Here is a 14,434-nt window from a genome sequence, read left to right as displayed (position 1 = left end):
TAAGCAAACAGAAGAGGCTGCTTCAGATGAAAACATCTCCTTCTGCTGGGTTCCAAAGCCGAAAAACCTCAATGTGCTTGCAACGAACTCCGGTTTCCGTTAGCCATCTTTTACTTGAATGTCAACATACCAAAGATGCTCGAGTCCGACACAACATAGGTCAGAGTCTCCGAGATATCCTCAGTAGAGACGAGACCCATGAAACCAATTTAATTGCGTTTCTGAAAGAAACCGACTTCTTTGGTAAAATCTAAATCGAAATACTAAATACCTTGGATATTGCTTATTAAAGCTCGCCACTTCACAGTCATGTATGCATGTTTATGTGTGTATACACATGTATGTACGGGTCGGAAGGAAGGAAATCATACGTGTGTATACATGCATTTAATAATAATAAATAACAAATAATATAATATATACTTACATACTCACATCTATCTTCTATCCATTACATTATACTTTAATCAACTTCCTATTCCTACAACCACACTCACCAAGGAGGATAAATTCATTTAATAAACCTCTCCATTTTTCAGCTCTACTATATACCATTAAATTCAAAACCACTATATTTTATTCAAACTGTATTTCATTTCATTTCACCCCACCCCACACCCCACTCCTACCCTCTTTCCTTCTCATACCACTCCCACCCCCTTCCACTCCTCTAATCCCACCCATATCCTTTCCACTCCTTTCCTTCCTATCCTCCTGAGAAGGGCCTTTTTTGTTTTTTTTTTGTTTTCGGAACACGCCTTTCGCTTGAAATCTAGGTCACTTGTGCTTCGTACCGCTTTGGTTCTCGGATCAGTAAATATTTACTTCCCTTTACAGCTTATATTAAATATCTTATGGAGCATAGGATCCCTTCCTACTTTCTTCTTTAACCGAAGGTCGAGCGGACAGATTTGATGAGTGATTTTTTGGTTTCCCTTTCGCCAGTCCCCTCTGGGCGGGCGGGGTCATTCTCTTTCAAACCGTAAATCAGTGTGGTTGTATGGCATCGTTTCACATCACATCGCATCAACGGATTGGTTCCGGAGCACCAGTATACCTAATAGCGGTTATAGAATTTCGGCCGCCGGAGTGCTCGAGTTGGCTTGCAAAGCTGCTCACAACAAAAAGAAAACCCGCCTACAGAACAGAGCACATTCGGTTCGCTGGCAACAACTAGTTTCAGCGAGTGGCAAATGCAATCGCAAAACAGAAGCAGGTAGAAGAAGGAAAAAGTTTGTTTATACAGACTGCTTTGGTGGCAAAACCAGCCACCGTAAAACACGGCGCTTTTCAGGGCCTGTAACTTCCTGTTTGTTACTCGTGAGTGTCTAGCTCAAAACGCACGACGTTCTCACCACAGGGTCGTTCCCCCAGCACTCACCGGCCGCATCAAGCTGTCAATCGGGAGCTCGGGGTAAAATTTCTGGGAGTGTTATACACGCGATACAAGGAGCAGAACCCTCAGCCGTTTTCCAACTCTCTCAAAGGCTGACGATGGCTCACGCTTCCTGCCAAACTAGTGCGGGCGAGGCCTAAAAACCCCTTTCGAGTCCGGAAAAACGTCAAACAAAATTACAAATAGAAATAAGTGCACGAAAGAATATTTATGTAGACGAACTTTATAAATAAATTACACGTGTATTGTGTTTGTGTGGTGTCTGACTATTATTCTAATTGTATCTACTTTTATAACCCTAAATCATTATTATACATGTATTCCTTGTATGTTTAGTAACCTTTTATCTATGTCATTGAATTTGTGACGTCACATTTGAGATTTTGTATACTTGCGCGATTATACTGTATTTTTGAGCATTGTGGTGTGGTTCTCGATACGATTTTTCTGTCGTTCCTCTGTTTCCTTGTTTTTGTCGTCTGTGACACGTCTGTCAATTTCCGTTTGCCACCGATGGTAAATGTTGCCGTTAGGGGACTCGTTCGTGTCGCGGGTCACCAGAGATCGTTGGTGGCTCTCTGCACTTTCTTCCCAGAAAGTGGTAGTTGATGTCGACCTGTTTTAGAATATATATTTAAAAAAGGCCCACTGTGCGGACCTGCACAGTTGAGGTTAGAGTCGTGTTGAACCAAGACCACCACCACGCTCTCACCACATGCTCATTATTTAATAGTTTTACCTTTTTTTTGTAGATTTTTCTCTTTTCAGGATTCGTTTCTCATTGTTACAGGTATGTTTTAGAACATTTTCCTTTTTTTTTCAGGTTCCTAGCGTAAATTATTAATCTATATACATATTTTTTTTCAGCTATCAGTTTCTCCAACCTTTTTAATTATACATTTCCTTTTTAAACTATTGACACACAACTAATTATTTCTTTATCTAAACGCTGCAGTGTTTATCTTGTACGTTGTCTTTGGTGTATGGTATGGTGTTGTGATGTGGGTGTGCTGTAATGTGTTGAAGACACATTTGGGATGGAACCTACCGGTTACATTACCTCCCCATCCGTCTTTCAAAAGGAACTAAGTTCCTTTTGAAACTAAGAAAAAAAACAGCTCCTACTCAATCAACACTTACCCTTGGGTAAGAGAGTTGAGGGAGTGCAAAAGGATTTATTTGGTGTTCTGATATTCTCTCACTCTCGCGAGAGAAAACAGGACACAGCAAAAACCATCAAATTGAAAAAGGAGGATGATGCCATACCCTTGGTAAGCATTAACAAATGTCATAATTAGTTTGTTTATTAATTTAGTTCACTTCATTCACTTCATTCAACTCGAAAAATAGATATTTATGGAGAAACGTTTTCAATTCCCAGAATAATTCCAAACGAAACGCGCATTCGATCGAATTCCCTCAGAGATCGGTTTTCTTTACATTGAGTAATATTTGGAACACGAATTGGGGAATTTATTCTGGAAAACAAGGTTGTTTCTACTTTTACATTGGGTCGCGAACAGGTAAGTAACATTCATTAATGTGTAACTAAATTTTGTTTCTTTTGCAGACGCTGCATTCAACTTCGGCCGCAGATGAATGAGCTTCAAATACTTTGAAGGGTAAGTTAAATCTTTTGTTCAATAACGAACCACATATTTGTTTGTATTTCTTTTTTTTCAGGAGGTGGGTTTCAAATCAGCAGAAGAGAAGATTCCAATGGACTTTCCGTTTTCATCGGTCAATTCGTAGGAACTTGTACCGACACGGGCCAGAACAATGCACGGAATATAACATGGTCCCAGTTTGGCGTTATATTTTTCGATTGCTGAGGACTGACGGAAGTTTCGTTTTAATACTTTTTGACCCGGATAATATACCGGAGCATGCGTTTTAGATCGAAGATTATAATATTTGGTGTTTTTATCGTATTGTTTTTTCAGATTTTTGCAAACTAAATCACGAATAAAGCAATTAATTTTGAGTTTATTTTGAAGTCGTTGTTCCTCAGAAAGCGTTTCGGCATCCAGATCCATTTTGTGCTCGTCACCGGAACTAACGATTTCATGACCAAAAAGAATGCGATATGGTGTGAAACTGGTTGCTGAATGTGGAGTGTTATTTAAGGTGTATTCTACCTCAGATATACGTGAGTCCCAAAGGGTTTGATCTGAGCGAACATAAGTCCGAATACACGCGTTTATGGTTCGGTTCAGCCTCTCCACAGGATTGGATTGGCTGTGACGGCGTGAATTAGTCCAATGTTGGATTCGGTAATTCTCCAGTAGTTTTTTGAACTCTTTCGATAGGAAGGTGGATGCATTATCCGTAATTATGCATTCCGGCGTCGAATAACGGCGAAACCAATTTTATTCGACGAGCTTACAAACAACTGAAGTAGAAATTTTTCGAACTGGAAACAACAAACAGTATTTGGAGAATAGATCCATAATCTCTAGCAAGTGGCAGTTACCTTGCTTTGATCGTGGCAAAGATTGTATGAAGTCTAAAGCAATTATCTGAAACGGTTTTGACGTAATTCGTTGTTGTCCCATTTGAGGGAGTTGGGAACGATTGCTAGGCTTACATTGCTGGCAAATTGTACACTTCTGGATGTAACTCTTAACATCTTTTGCCATTTGTGGCCAATAATACCTTTTCCTGATCAGTGCCAGGGTTTTCTCATATCCCTGATGAAGGGCATCATCATGTTCTTGCACCAAGATGCTTTCCTTGAGGGAAGTGGGAACACAAGTCTTCCACTCAAACCGGTAATCCAGGTTATTTTCGAGACTAGTTACATACTTTTTCAATTTTTTATTTTCGATTCTAAAATCTTTGTATTTTTCAGGATTGTTTTGGACATTTTTCATCATCATCACCAATCAGATTCGTCGGAGGACACACAGAGCACTTCCACAGCTCGAGATAGAGCATCTGGCATGACGTTGTCTACGCCTCGTCTGTGCTTGATCTCCATATCGTGCCGTTGTAACTCGATACTCCACCGACACAATCGTGACGATGTACGCCAACTACTACGCAATATGTAGGAATGTGCGGAAGCATCTGTATAGACCGTGAACTTATAGCCTTCCACGTAGCATCGAAATTTTTCGATAGATAAGCCTCTTTTTCTGTAGCCACGTACCTTTGTTGCGTGGTACCTAGCTTTTGTGAAGGCGAAGACGGCGACCGTTACTGCGCGGTGATTTTGATTGACGTGAAGAACGCCTTCAATAGTGCCAGCTGGGAGGCCATCGCCGAGGCGCTACACAGATTGAAGGTCCCTGGCTACCTGTACAGGATACTGAGGAGTTATTTCCAGAATCGGATCCTGGTATACAACACAGACAGGGGACAGATAGTGAAGAATATCTCGGCGGGAGTTCCACAAGGTTCCATCCTAGGTCCCACGCTTTGGAACACGATGTACGACGGTGTTCTAAGGCTGAAGCTACCCAGAGGTGTGGAGATCGTGGGCTTCGCGGACGACATCGTAACAACGGTAATCGGCGAGACGCTTCAGGAGGTGGAAATGTTGGCGACTGAGGCTGTAGACATGATCGGTAGTTGGATGGACAGCGTAAAGCTCCAGATGGCACATCACAAAACCGAGGTGCTGTTAGTGAGCAATCGTAAGGCAGTGCTGCGGGCAGAGGTATCGGTCGGAGGACATACCTTCGTTTCGAAGCGGGCGGTGAAGTACCTCGGAGTCATGATCGACGACCGGCTGAACTTCAACCAGCACGTCGACTATGCATGTGGGAAGGCGTCAAAGGCCATCAACGTGGTGGCGAGGATCATGCCAAATAGCTTTGGCCCAAGCAGCAGCAAGAGGCGTCTCTTGGCAAGTGTATCTTCGTCGATACTGAGGTATGGTGGCCCTGCCTGGTTGGCGGCTCTGGAAACCCACCGAAATCGGAGGAAGCTGAACAGCACATTCCGACTCATGGCCATGCGAGTCGTAAGTGCTTATAGGACCATTTCGACAGAAGCTGTGTGTGTAATCGCCGGAATGATTCCCATCTGCATCACTCTGGCGGAAGATAGCGAGTGCTACAAGTGACGGGAAAGCAGAGGTATCCGGAAATTGATGAGGGCGGAGTCGTTGGACAAATGGCAGTATGAATGGGATACGGCAGAAAATGGTAGATGGACGTACAGGCTGATACCGGTACTTTCGACCTGGTTGAACAGGAAACACGGTGAAGTTAACTTTTACTTGACGCAGTTTTGTCTGGGCATGGCTGTTTCAGGCAATATCTACACCGGTTCGGGCACGCAGTTTCACCCCTCTGTCCGGAGTGTGGAGATATGGAGGAAACACCGGAGCACGTCGTTTTTGTCTGTCCCAGGTTCACCGAAAGGCGCGAGGGGCTGCCTGCACTTCATGTCGGGAATATGGTGGAGGAGATGTGTCGCGACGAGATGATCTGGAATGCCGTGAGCAGTGCAATCACACAAATCATGTCGGAGCTGATGTGAAGGTGGAGGGCTGACCAAAGTGCTGACAACGTCCGACGGTGAAAGGTGAACAACGGCGACGGCTGTTGCAAGAGATGGTACCTCACGAGAGTAGCTGTGACGGGGTGCGCGTTGTGTTGGAGGGCACCACCTAATCGGCTCTCCGCTGGGAAGAGAAATCCTGCGAGGGTGACTGTGACGGGGCGCGCGTCAAGTTGGAGGGCGCTTCCTAATCGGTGCACGTCTCGACAGGTAAACGGATACTGCCGAGGAGAACAGCAAAAGGCCTGCCTGACAACGCCTGATCGTGGCCTGGATGGAGGAACACCGCGAACAATTCGAAGGAACGAGTATCAAGGATGAAGCCACGATCAAAATGGTGAATACCCCACGAGAGTAGCTGTGACGGAGTGCGCGTCAGGTTGGAGGGCACTGCCTAATCGGCGCTCCGTTGGGAAGAGAAATCCTGCGAGGGTGACTGTGACGGGGCGCGTGTCAAGTTGGAGGGCGCTTCCTAATCGGTTCACGTCTCGACAGGTGAGAAACCCCGCGAGGGTGGCTGTGACGGGTTGCGCGTCAAGTTGGAGGGCAATTCCTAATCGGTTCACGTCTCGACGGGTAAATGGATGCCTGCGAAGAGGACATCAGCGCAGTGGAATTAATAACGAATAGAAAGGAAAAAATATTGAGAAAAAGGGAAGGACAACGCTAGTTAGCGTTGAAAACTCGAGAAGTGCATGAGCACAGCCGCCCCCTGAAGTAGTCGCCTAGATGTGGTCCCAGGGGGAATAAGGCAACGAGTAGAGGGCTTGGTTTTTGTGGGTGCGATCCCCACTCGACGTCTGGGTTAACCCTTCCCAGGTAAGGCTGGTAGAGCGTTCCTCACCTCTTTAAAAAAAAAAAAACAGGAAGTGGGTTATATCTATGGTATAACCGCAAGGGTGACGTAGGACTATCGTTGATTTAGAGATCATTTGTTTGAAGTTGAATCTAAATCCATCCTGAATGAATGAATAAATAAATATTTGGGTGACTTCAAAAACGAGAGTGTTACGTTGGAGACTCAAGGTTTTATGCATCCAATATTGGATACAAAAAACCTTGTTCTGAAGAATAATCTTCAGAAGCTTTCCTGCTAATTGCACTTGATTGACAAATCACAAAACCATATGTATGTGGTCGCAGTATTATATGGATAGAAAACATTAAAATAAACTCGCTTGAATGTAATTTTCAATTCCAAGGGGAACTGGCAGATTATTTTTCAGCAACGATCATTTCTTTCCAGGTTTCCTCTCGATAACCAGCAAACGAAAAGAGTTGCGCGCGTGTATGTGTGTGTGTGGCGGCTGCTTCTATGTCTTCCCGAGGAACCGTATTTCGATGCTGATACTCTCTTGGTCACGAGAGTATCAGCATCGGCTTTTCTGTGCTCCCTCACAGTTAAAACAAACTGATTGCATTTCAGGTCAGGTCAGGCCAGGTAATGAATCCCTCGATCCCTCGCCGTTCAGCTCGTTCAGGAACGATGTTGTCTTGTCGATGTCCTCAGGCGTCGTGCACAAATTACGTAACGCTAAAAATCCGAATTTTGAACCACCTCTCCCCCCCCTTTCGTAACGCAATTTCCTATCTCTAATAAACAGAAAGTAACGCAACATCTACCCCCTCCCCCCTTATCGCGTTACGTAATTTGTGCACAACGCCTCACGAAAAATGAATCGGTTTCACCACCAGAATATCATTTCAGTATGCTTTTCGTGCGTGATTGAATCGAGAGAAGGTGTGGTTTACGATGGCAATTTGGAAGGCAAACTAGAGGAGAATGAACTCTCTGAGTATGAAAATTTCGGCGACTGAGCAATAATCGATTGAAAATTATATAATTTTCGCGATACGAAACATTTTCCGTTGCGCGCGCATGCAATATTAGATACGAAAATATCCTACTGATGGGAAAGAATAATCTTCAGAAGCTTTCCAGCTAATTACACTTGATTGAAAAATTACGAAATCAAATGTATTTGGTCGCTGTGTTCGCCATATAATTAGAAAACATTAAAATAAACTCTTTCGCATGGATGCATTCTTCAATTCCCAGGGAACTGGCAGATTATTTTTCAGCAACGATTAGATCTTTCCGGAATTTTCTCGATGCGACAGCTCGTTAGTCATTCGGTGGTAAGGCACACGAAGTCAGCGCGGATAAGCGCACCAGTAGCAGGATAGGTGGAGAAGCCACATCGCTATCGACCGGGAACTTCGCATGAAATTCGTCGCTATCAGATATCGACCGAATTGCTGATCCGCAAGCTACCTTTGCAGCATTTGGTTCGTGGAATTGCTCAGGACTTCAAAACTGACTTGCGCTTCCAAAGTTCCGCGGTTATGACGCTGCAGGAGGCTTATTCGAAGATACCAATTTGTGTGCTATCCATGCAAAACGCGTCACATCATGCCCAAGGACATCCAGCTGGCCCATCGTATCCGAGGAGAGCGTGCTATATTAGCTTAGCATATAATCAACGGCCCTTTTCAGGGCTCCAAATTTGATGGATTAGAGTACAGAAAAGTTTTTTACAGGCCGAACTGAAAGGAGCATTTAGCGAAAATCGTGGTTTCGATAATAATTCGTTACCGATAGGTGCCATGGATATGGATTTCCTTATGAAGAATATGAAATACGTGACATGATGTAGTGAATATATCCGAAGAAATCACTTTGGTGAAACTGCATTATAAAATTATTTGTGTACGAATGCCGTAATCGATAGTCGACTCTAATTTGCGCTGGGTAATTTCCTCGGAGGACTCGATTCCTCCTTTGAGCATTAATAATGTCTTTCTGGCAAAACGATGTGGTATGAATCACATTATTTGAATGATAGAATGAAGAAGTTTTCTGCCAATTTCCTTCAACCTCCAAACGTATCTTTCTCCCGTTTCATGTTATGCATCCAATATTGGATACGAAAATTTCCACTGATGGGGAAAAAAATATTCAGAAGCTTTCCTGTTAATTGCGATTGATTGAAAAATAACAAAACCAAATGTATTTGGTTGCAGTGTTATATGGATAGAAAACATTAAAATAAACTATTTCGCATGAATGTATTTTTCAATTCCCAGGGGAACTGGCAGATTATTTTTCAGCAACGTTGATAGCAACGAGAATTCCGCGCGTGTATGTGTGTGTGTGTGTGGCGGCTGCTCCGATGTTTCAAGCGGAACCGTGGCATCACTCTCCTCCTGATGAATTTCCTTTTGGCCTTAGGTGCACAAACAGGCTCTTGGTGACACCGTTCATCAGCGCTTTCATGATAAACGAAATTAGCTTCACAACAACAGCGACAACATGCTCCAATCGCTGTTCAATCATAACTGAGTGGGTTTACGAGCGGCGCTCGCTTATATACCGATTTTTGATTTCAATAGCCTGTTTTGAATGCAATTTTAAGACTATTGAAACAAGTTTTTGGATGAAAAAGTAACAAGTATATGACGCGTAGACATTTTATCTTTCAAATGAAGTGTTTATCATACCATTTCGTTCAGTTGTTTAAGAGCTATTAATGCTCAAAATCTCGGTCTCCAGCGTAACGCTTTCGTTCTCGAAACTTTGGTTTTACACCCCGGTATAGAAATGAAAGACGTAGTCCTACGTCAAAAAAAAACCTAGCTTTTGTGAAAAATATGCTATGGGCTTATCTATTCCCTCATAGCTTTGGGTCAACACCCCCGCAATAGCCGTATTGCTCGCATCGCAATGTATGCTGAAGGTTTTGCTAAAGTCAGGATTTGTGAGAATTGGTGCACTTATCAACAATTCCTTCACCTTAATGAATGACTTTTCCGCTAGGTCGTTCCAACGTACTGCCTTGGGTTTGCCCTTGAGAAGATCTGTAAGAGCCTGTACAACTTCACTGAAGCTCGAAATAAATCTTCGGTAATAGTTGCACATCCCTAAAAATCTTCTCAAGGCTCTCAAAGTAGACGGTCTCTCGAAGTTAACTATAGCTTCAATCCGTTCAGGATTGGGACGCAAACTGGATTTACCGATAATATATCCCAAATAAGGCACTTCAGTCACACAGAACCGCGACTTTTCGAGATTTATGGACAGATTTGCTGCCCGTAATCTCAGTGCAACTTCTCGCAGTCTATCCAGATGCTCCTCGAACGTGTTGCTGGTGACAATGATATCGTCTAGATATACAAACACGTTCGGTTCCAATTCACTACCACCCAATACTCTGTCCATCAGTCGCGACAACGTGGCCGGACTGTTGACGAGACCTAAAGGCATCCTAGTGAACTGGAACAACCCTCGCCCCAGCACGGAGAACGCCGTATATTTCTTCGACTTCGGATGTAGTGGCACCTGAAGGAACGCTTTGGACAAATCAATTGTCGAAATGTACTGGCTAGGTCCTAGTCGACTTAGAATACGGTCTGCGTGTGGGAGAGGATAGGAGTCCCGAATAGTCCGCTCGTTCAATTTACGAGCATCCAGGCACAAACGCACTGAATGGTCTGGCTTGTCGACAGGAATCAATCGTAAAGCCCAATCGCTATACGATCGTTCAATGATACCACATTGTAACAAACGGTCAAGTTCGTCATTGATTGGAGCTTGCTTCTTAGGCGACATCGGAAAGGGGTTTATTCGAACCGGAGTCAAGTTTCTAGCTTCTTCTGTCAACTCTATACGGTGTTGGATCATGTTTGTAGTGTCCAACTGTCCCTCTACGGTAATTTTAAACAAGTGTTTAACGTCTTCCAACGTTTGAATCTGGTTTTCATCTAATGTTATACCATCGGCAAGACATTCAATTTCCTCAACCGCAGTAGGAGCCATGGTTGGGACAATTCCAAACGCACTCCAAAAATCGGTTCCTAAAATTAATTTTCGTTTCAGCGAGGGAATAACAAGCGCTGTAATGATTTTTGTGCTTTCATTGAAGCTCACTGGTAAATTCACGTAACCTGTTACGTCTAATTTTTGCCCACTTGCCGTTGACACATCTACTTCTGTCGGGTGAACCTGTAATTTACATTTCGTAATAATTTTATCGGCACCATCTCCTAGAATGGTTCGATTTGCTCCACTATCCAACAATCCAGTTATAGGAATGTTCTGAATGGTGACTTTAACAAATGGTCTAGTATCTTTTGGCTGATTGAATCAAATTTGATTGATTTCGAAATTAGAGGTATGGATATATTCATTTGCATTAACTTTTCTATATCCCATTGAATTGAAATTAGGACTCTTTTTACTCAGAGGATTTCTGTCCATATTTTGACCTGCCTGCCTCCCCAGACGGTCTACTGACAGTTTTTTGCACAATATAGACAATTATGTGTGACCACATTGAGAAAACCGCACTTTTTGCACAATTTATGTGGTGGATCTCCGCACTCTTCAAAGTGGTGTCCGTATAAACGACAATTGAAGCATCGCCCACTCTTAGGAGGACTATAATTGGCCAACAACGCATTTTGTCCCTTGTGAATGATCGAAGTATTCTTAACGTATTCTGTTTTCTGTTTTAATGTGGGTTCATTGGTTTTCTTGCAAGTTTCATTCTCGTGTGAAGAATTCGCCTTTTGCAACCTATAAAAATTTCGGGTTTTCATAACATTATTACCCTTTGGTTTTGCTCCAGTACTAATTTCATCAACTTGCGGACGATTTCTCGTCGTTTGTACCTCGCTATTCTGGTTATATCTATACCAGTATGTGGCATCTAATTTCCGTCCGAATCGTTTTAAATCCGCTAGGTTGTCGATGTTAGCTGCGATAGCATGACTTTTATATTCCGACCGCATATTTCTGAACACAATTTCGAACTTTTTACCTTCCGAAATCGTTCTAGTTAGTGAACCAAATATATTCTGCATTTCAAAAAAATAATCTTGGAATTTTTCTTTCATTCCTTGTTTCCTAGATATTGCGCGTAATTCTCCTACATGATCGTGGTCTTGGGTTAAGAATTCTTTTTTCATCTCCTGAATTAATTCTTTCCAGTTTCCGAAATCTTCGTTCTCTACCCCGCTCATGAACCATGCTTTGGCTGGTCCGCCAAACAAATGAATAGCTGAATTGAACAGCTCTCTTTTAGTAACATCTTCTGATTTCGCTATGAACTCTACTTCTTTAATAAATTTAATCAAATTCTGACCATTATCTTTACCGTCGTAGCGAAGTTTCCAATCTGATATTGGTTTACTACGACTCCTGTACGAATGTTTTTGCGATCTCGATTTCCGTCGAGGAGACATTCTCGAATCAGAGGATTCAGACGACGAATTTAAGTTTGAATCCCGCCGATCCCCACGAGGCAACGTTTCATTTTTACTTAACGGAAATCTACGGACAAATTTATCTTTATTTTCTATTGGTTTAGGTTTCTGAGTTCTCGGAAATCCGTAATGAAAAGGAAAACCGTTTGGAAATAGGCTCTGCTGGTTATTGTGAAAGTTATAACATTCAGTAGACTTCAATTTTCTACGCGATTCTTGAGGATTTCTATTCTGACCGCTACAATCTGGTATTTCTTCTTCTCTTTCTTGATTGGAAAAACTGTTTTGATTCAATTGCACACAAGGTGAGACTGGTTGGCTCTGCGATATTGCCAAATTCGGCAACGATTTTGAAATTTGATTCATAATTTCCGTTTGAATGTGTGAAATTGGTGAGAATGGTGAGAAATACGTATTAAGAAGACCTCTTATTGAATTAACTAGAAGATCTAGGTCATCTAGATCGTCATTTTCATCTGCATATTCCTGTAGCCGACGGCTTCTCATGAAATAATGAGTTAAACGCGTTTTCAAAGTATCACGAATTCCTTCGAAACGAATCTTGTTTTCCAGATAATCACGAATTTGTTTTATATTTTCATCTATTATTTGGATTTCACTATCCACGTCTAACTGAGCACGTGCGAAATCGATGACTACATTATTCCTTTCTCTTTCTTCTCTTAACCGATCTCTCAAACGTCTCTGAATGGCTGACTGTTGCGATTTGTTCGAACTCGGTTAAAATACTTGGTAAAATTGTTGGACTGTCGGAATTTTAATTTATAACAAAGAACGATGTTGTCGAGTGGCTTTTTCTATTGTAACTGAGCTCTATTTCATTTATTATAACAATGATAACTATTTTAATTTAAGGAATATAATTCAAGGTAGGTGACTTATGTGCTATAAAATACGTATATAAGGTAAGTATATGTGTGTATAAAGGTAGGTATTTTTTATATTCATTTCATTTCAGGTTCTTATATGTTTCTTTTCAGGTTCACAGATTATTCTCATTTCAGCAGAATCCACAACATCCCGGCCCCCGTTGAAGCGTTGAAGCATTCAATTAGCAGGAGGATGTGCTTGAGCGTCGTTGGATTCGGATTGAGATTCCATAGGGAGAACGTAGAGTTCGGATGTTGCTCTTCGTCGGATACCAGCAGAAGTGCGTACGTCCACCACTCGTACAATGTTGTCTACTCCTGGATAAATGGCCACAACTCGTCCCAAAGGCCACCGTTTGGGAGGTAGGTTCTCAGCCTTCAGTAGCACCATGGTACCAACCCTGAATTCGGTTGGTTTATTTCGCCATTTGATGCAGCAATGTGACGTATTCTTTGGACCAGCGTTTCCAGAGGTCGTTGATGGACCGCTGTGTAGCCTGGAAGTGAGAGAGACGATTTACATGTATTTCGGAATGATCCGGCTCAGGGAGACAAAATGTTGGTTCGCCAATCAGAAAATGGGCTGGTGTCAACACGGATAAATCCTCTGGATGATTCGTCACGGGTGTTAGTGGTCTGGAGTTCAATATGCCTTCCGCTTGTGCAATGGCGGTGCGCAGCTCATCCAGATGATACGGCGCGGCACCCATGATTCTGACGAGATGATATTTAAAAGATTTCACCGCGGCCTCCCAAAGTCCTCCGAAATGTGGGGCACGTGGTGGGATGAAACGAAACTCGATTCCTTTTTCCAGACATTCATTATTCCATTGCGTGGATTGAAACTGCTTAGCGTACTGTAATCGCATTTCCTTCACTTCTCGCGAAGCGCCAACGAAAGTGGTACTATTGTCGCAGTGGATGACCCGAACGCGACCGACACGGCTCACGAAGCGCCGTAACGAATTGATGCAAGCGGATGTCGACAACCCGGCGACGATATCGAGAACCACAGTCTTGACGGCGAAACACACGTAGACGGCGACCCAGACCTTTACCGGAGCGCCCCTTCCCGCGAGTTGACGAACGACGAACGGCCCACAGTAGTCCAAACCCGTGTGCTCAAACACCTTTGCAGGAGTGATCCGCGTAGCTGGTAATGGAGCCATGTGTTGGCTGGCTTGGTTGTGGACGACATCGGAAACAGATTACACAGTTGTGTACAGTTTTTCGAGCCAAGTCTCTGCCACGAATTGGCCAAAATCGTTGCCGCAATATTGCCAATAGTTGGGTTGGTCCTGCGTGGAGCGTTTGGTGATGAAGAGACCTGGCGATTAGCAGAGAGAAATGGTGATTAGCTGGCAGAAGAATTGGG

At 43.1% G+C, this 14,434-nt stretch overlaps 1 protein-coding gene across 1 annotated transcript; it reads right to left on the bottom strand.

The window, feature by feature from the left end:
* Positions 1–13,237: 13,237 nt before the first annotated feature.
* On the bottom strand, positions 13,238–14,228 carry LOC129766377 (uncharacterized). The gene is made up of 2 exons (XM_055766903.1): positions 13,654–14,228; positions 13,238–13,556 (listed from the first exon to the last, which is right to left on the bottom strand). Exons 1-2 carry the CDS (start codon positions 14,226–14,228, stop codon positions 13,238–13,240), a joined length of 894 nt encoding a protein of 297 aa, XP_055622878.1.
* Between the last annotated feature and the right edge of the window lie 206 nt (positions 14,229–14,434).

This window comes from Toxorhynchites rutilus, chromosome 2 (assembly GCF_029784135.1).
Source record: "Toxorhynchites rutilus septentrionalis strain SRP chromosome 2, ASM2978413v1, whole genome shotgun sequence".
In the NCBI taxonomy this organism is placed as follows: Eukaryota; Metazoa; Arthropoda; class Insecta; order Diptera; family Culicidae; genus Toxorhynchites; species Toxorhynchites rutilus.
This window is presented reverse-complemented; position numbering and strand designations above follow the sequence as displayed.

Bases quoted from the DNA above. Each gene is read 5' to 3' on its own strand.
- LOC129766377 (XM_055766903.1), bottom strand. From the start codon at position 14,228: ATGGCTCCATTACCAGCTACGCGGATCACTCCTGCAAAGGTGTTTGAG. The intron at 13,557-13,653 runs GTTGACACCAGC...TCTCACTTCCAG, and splicing joins CATCCAGAGGATTTATCCGT to GCTACACAGCGGTCCATCAA.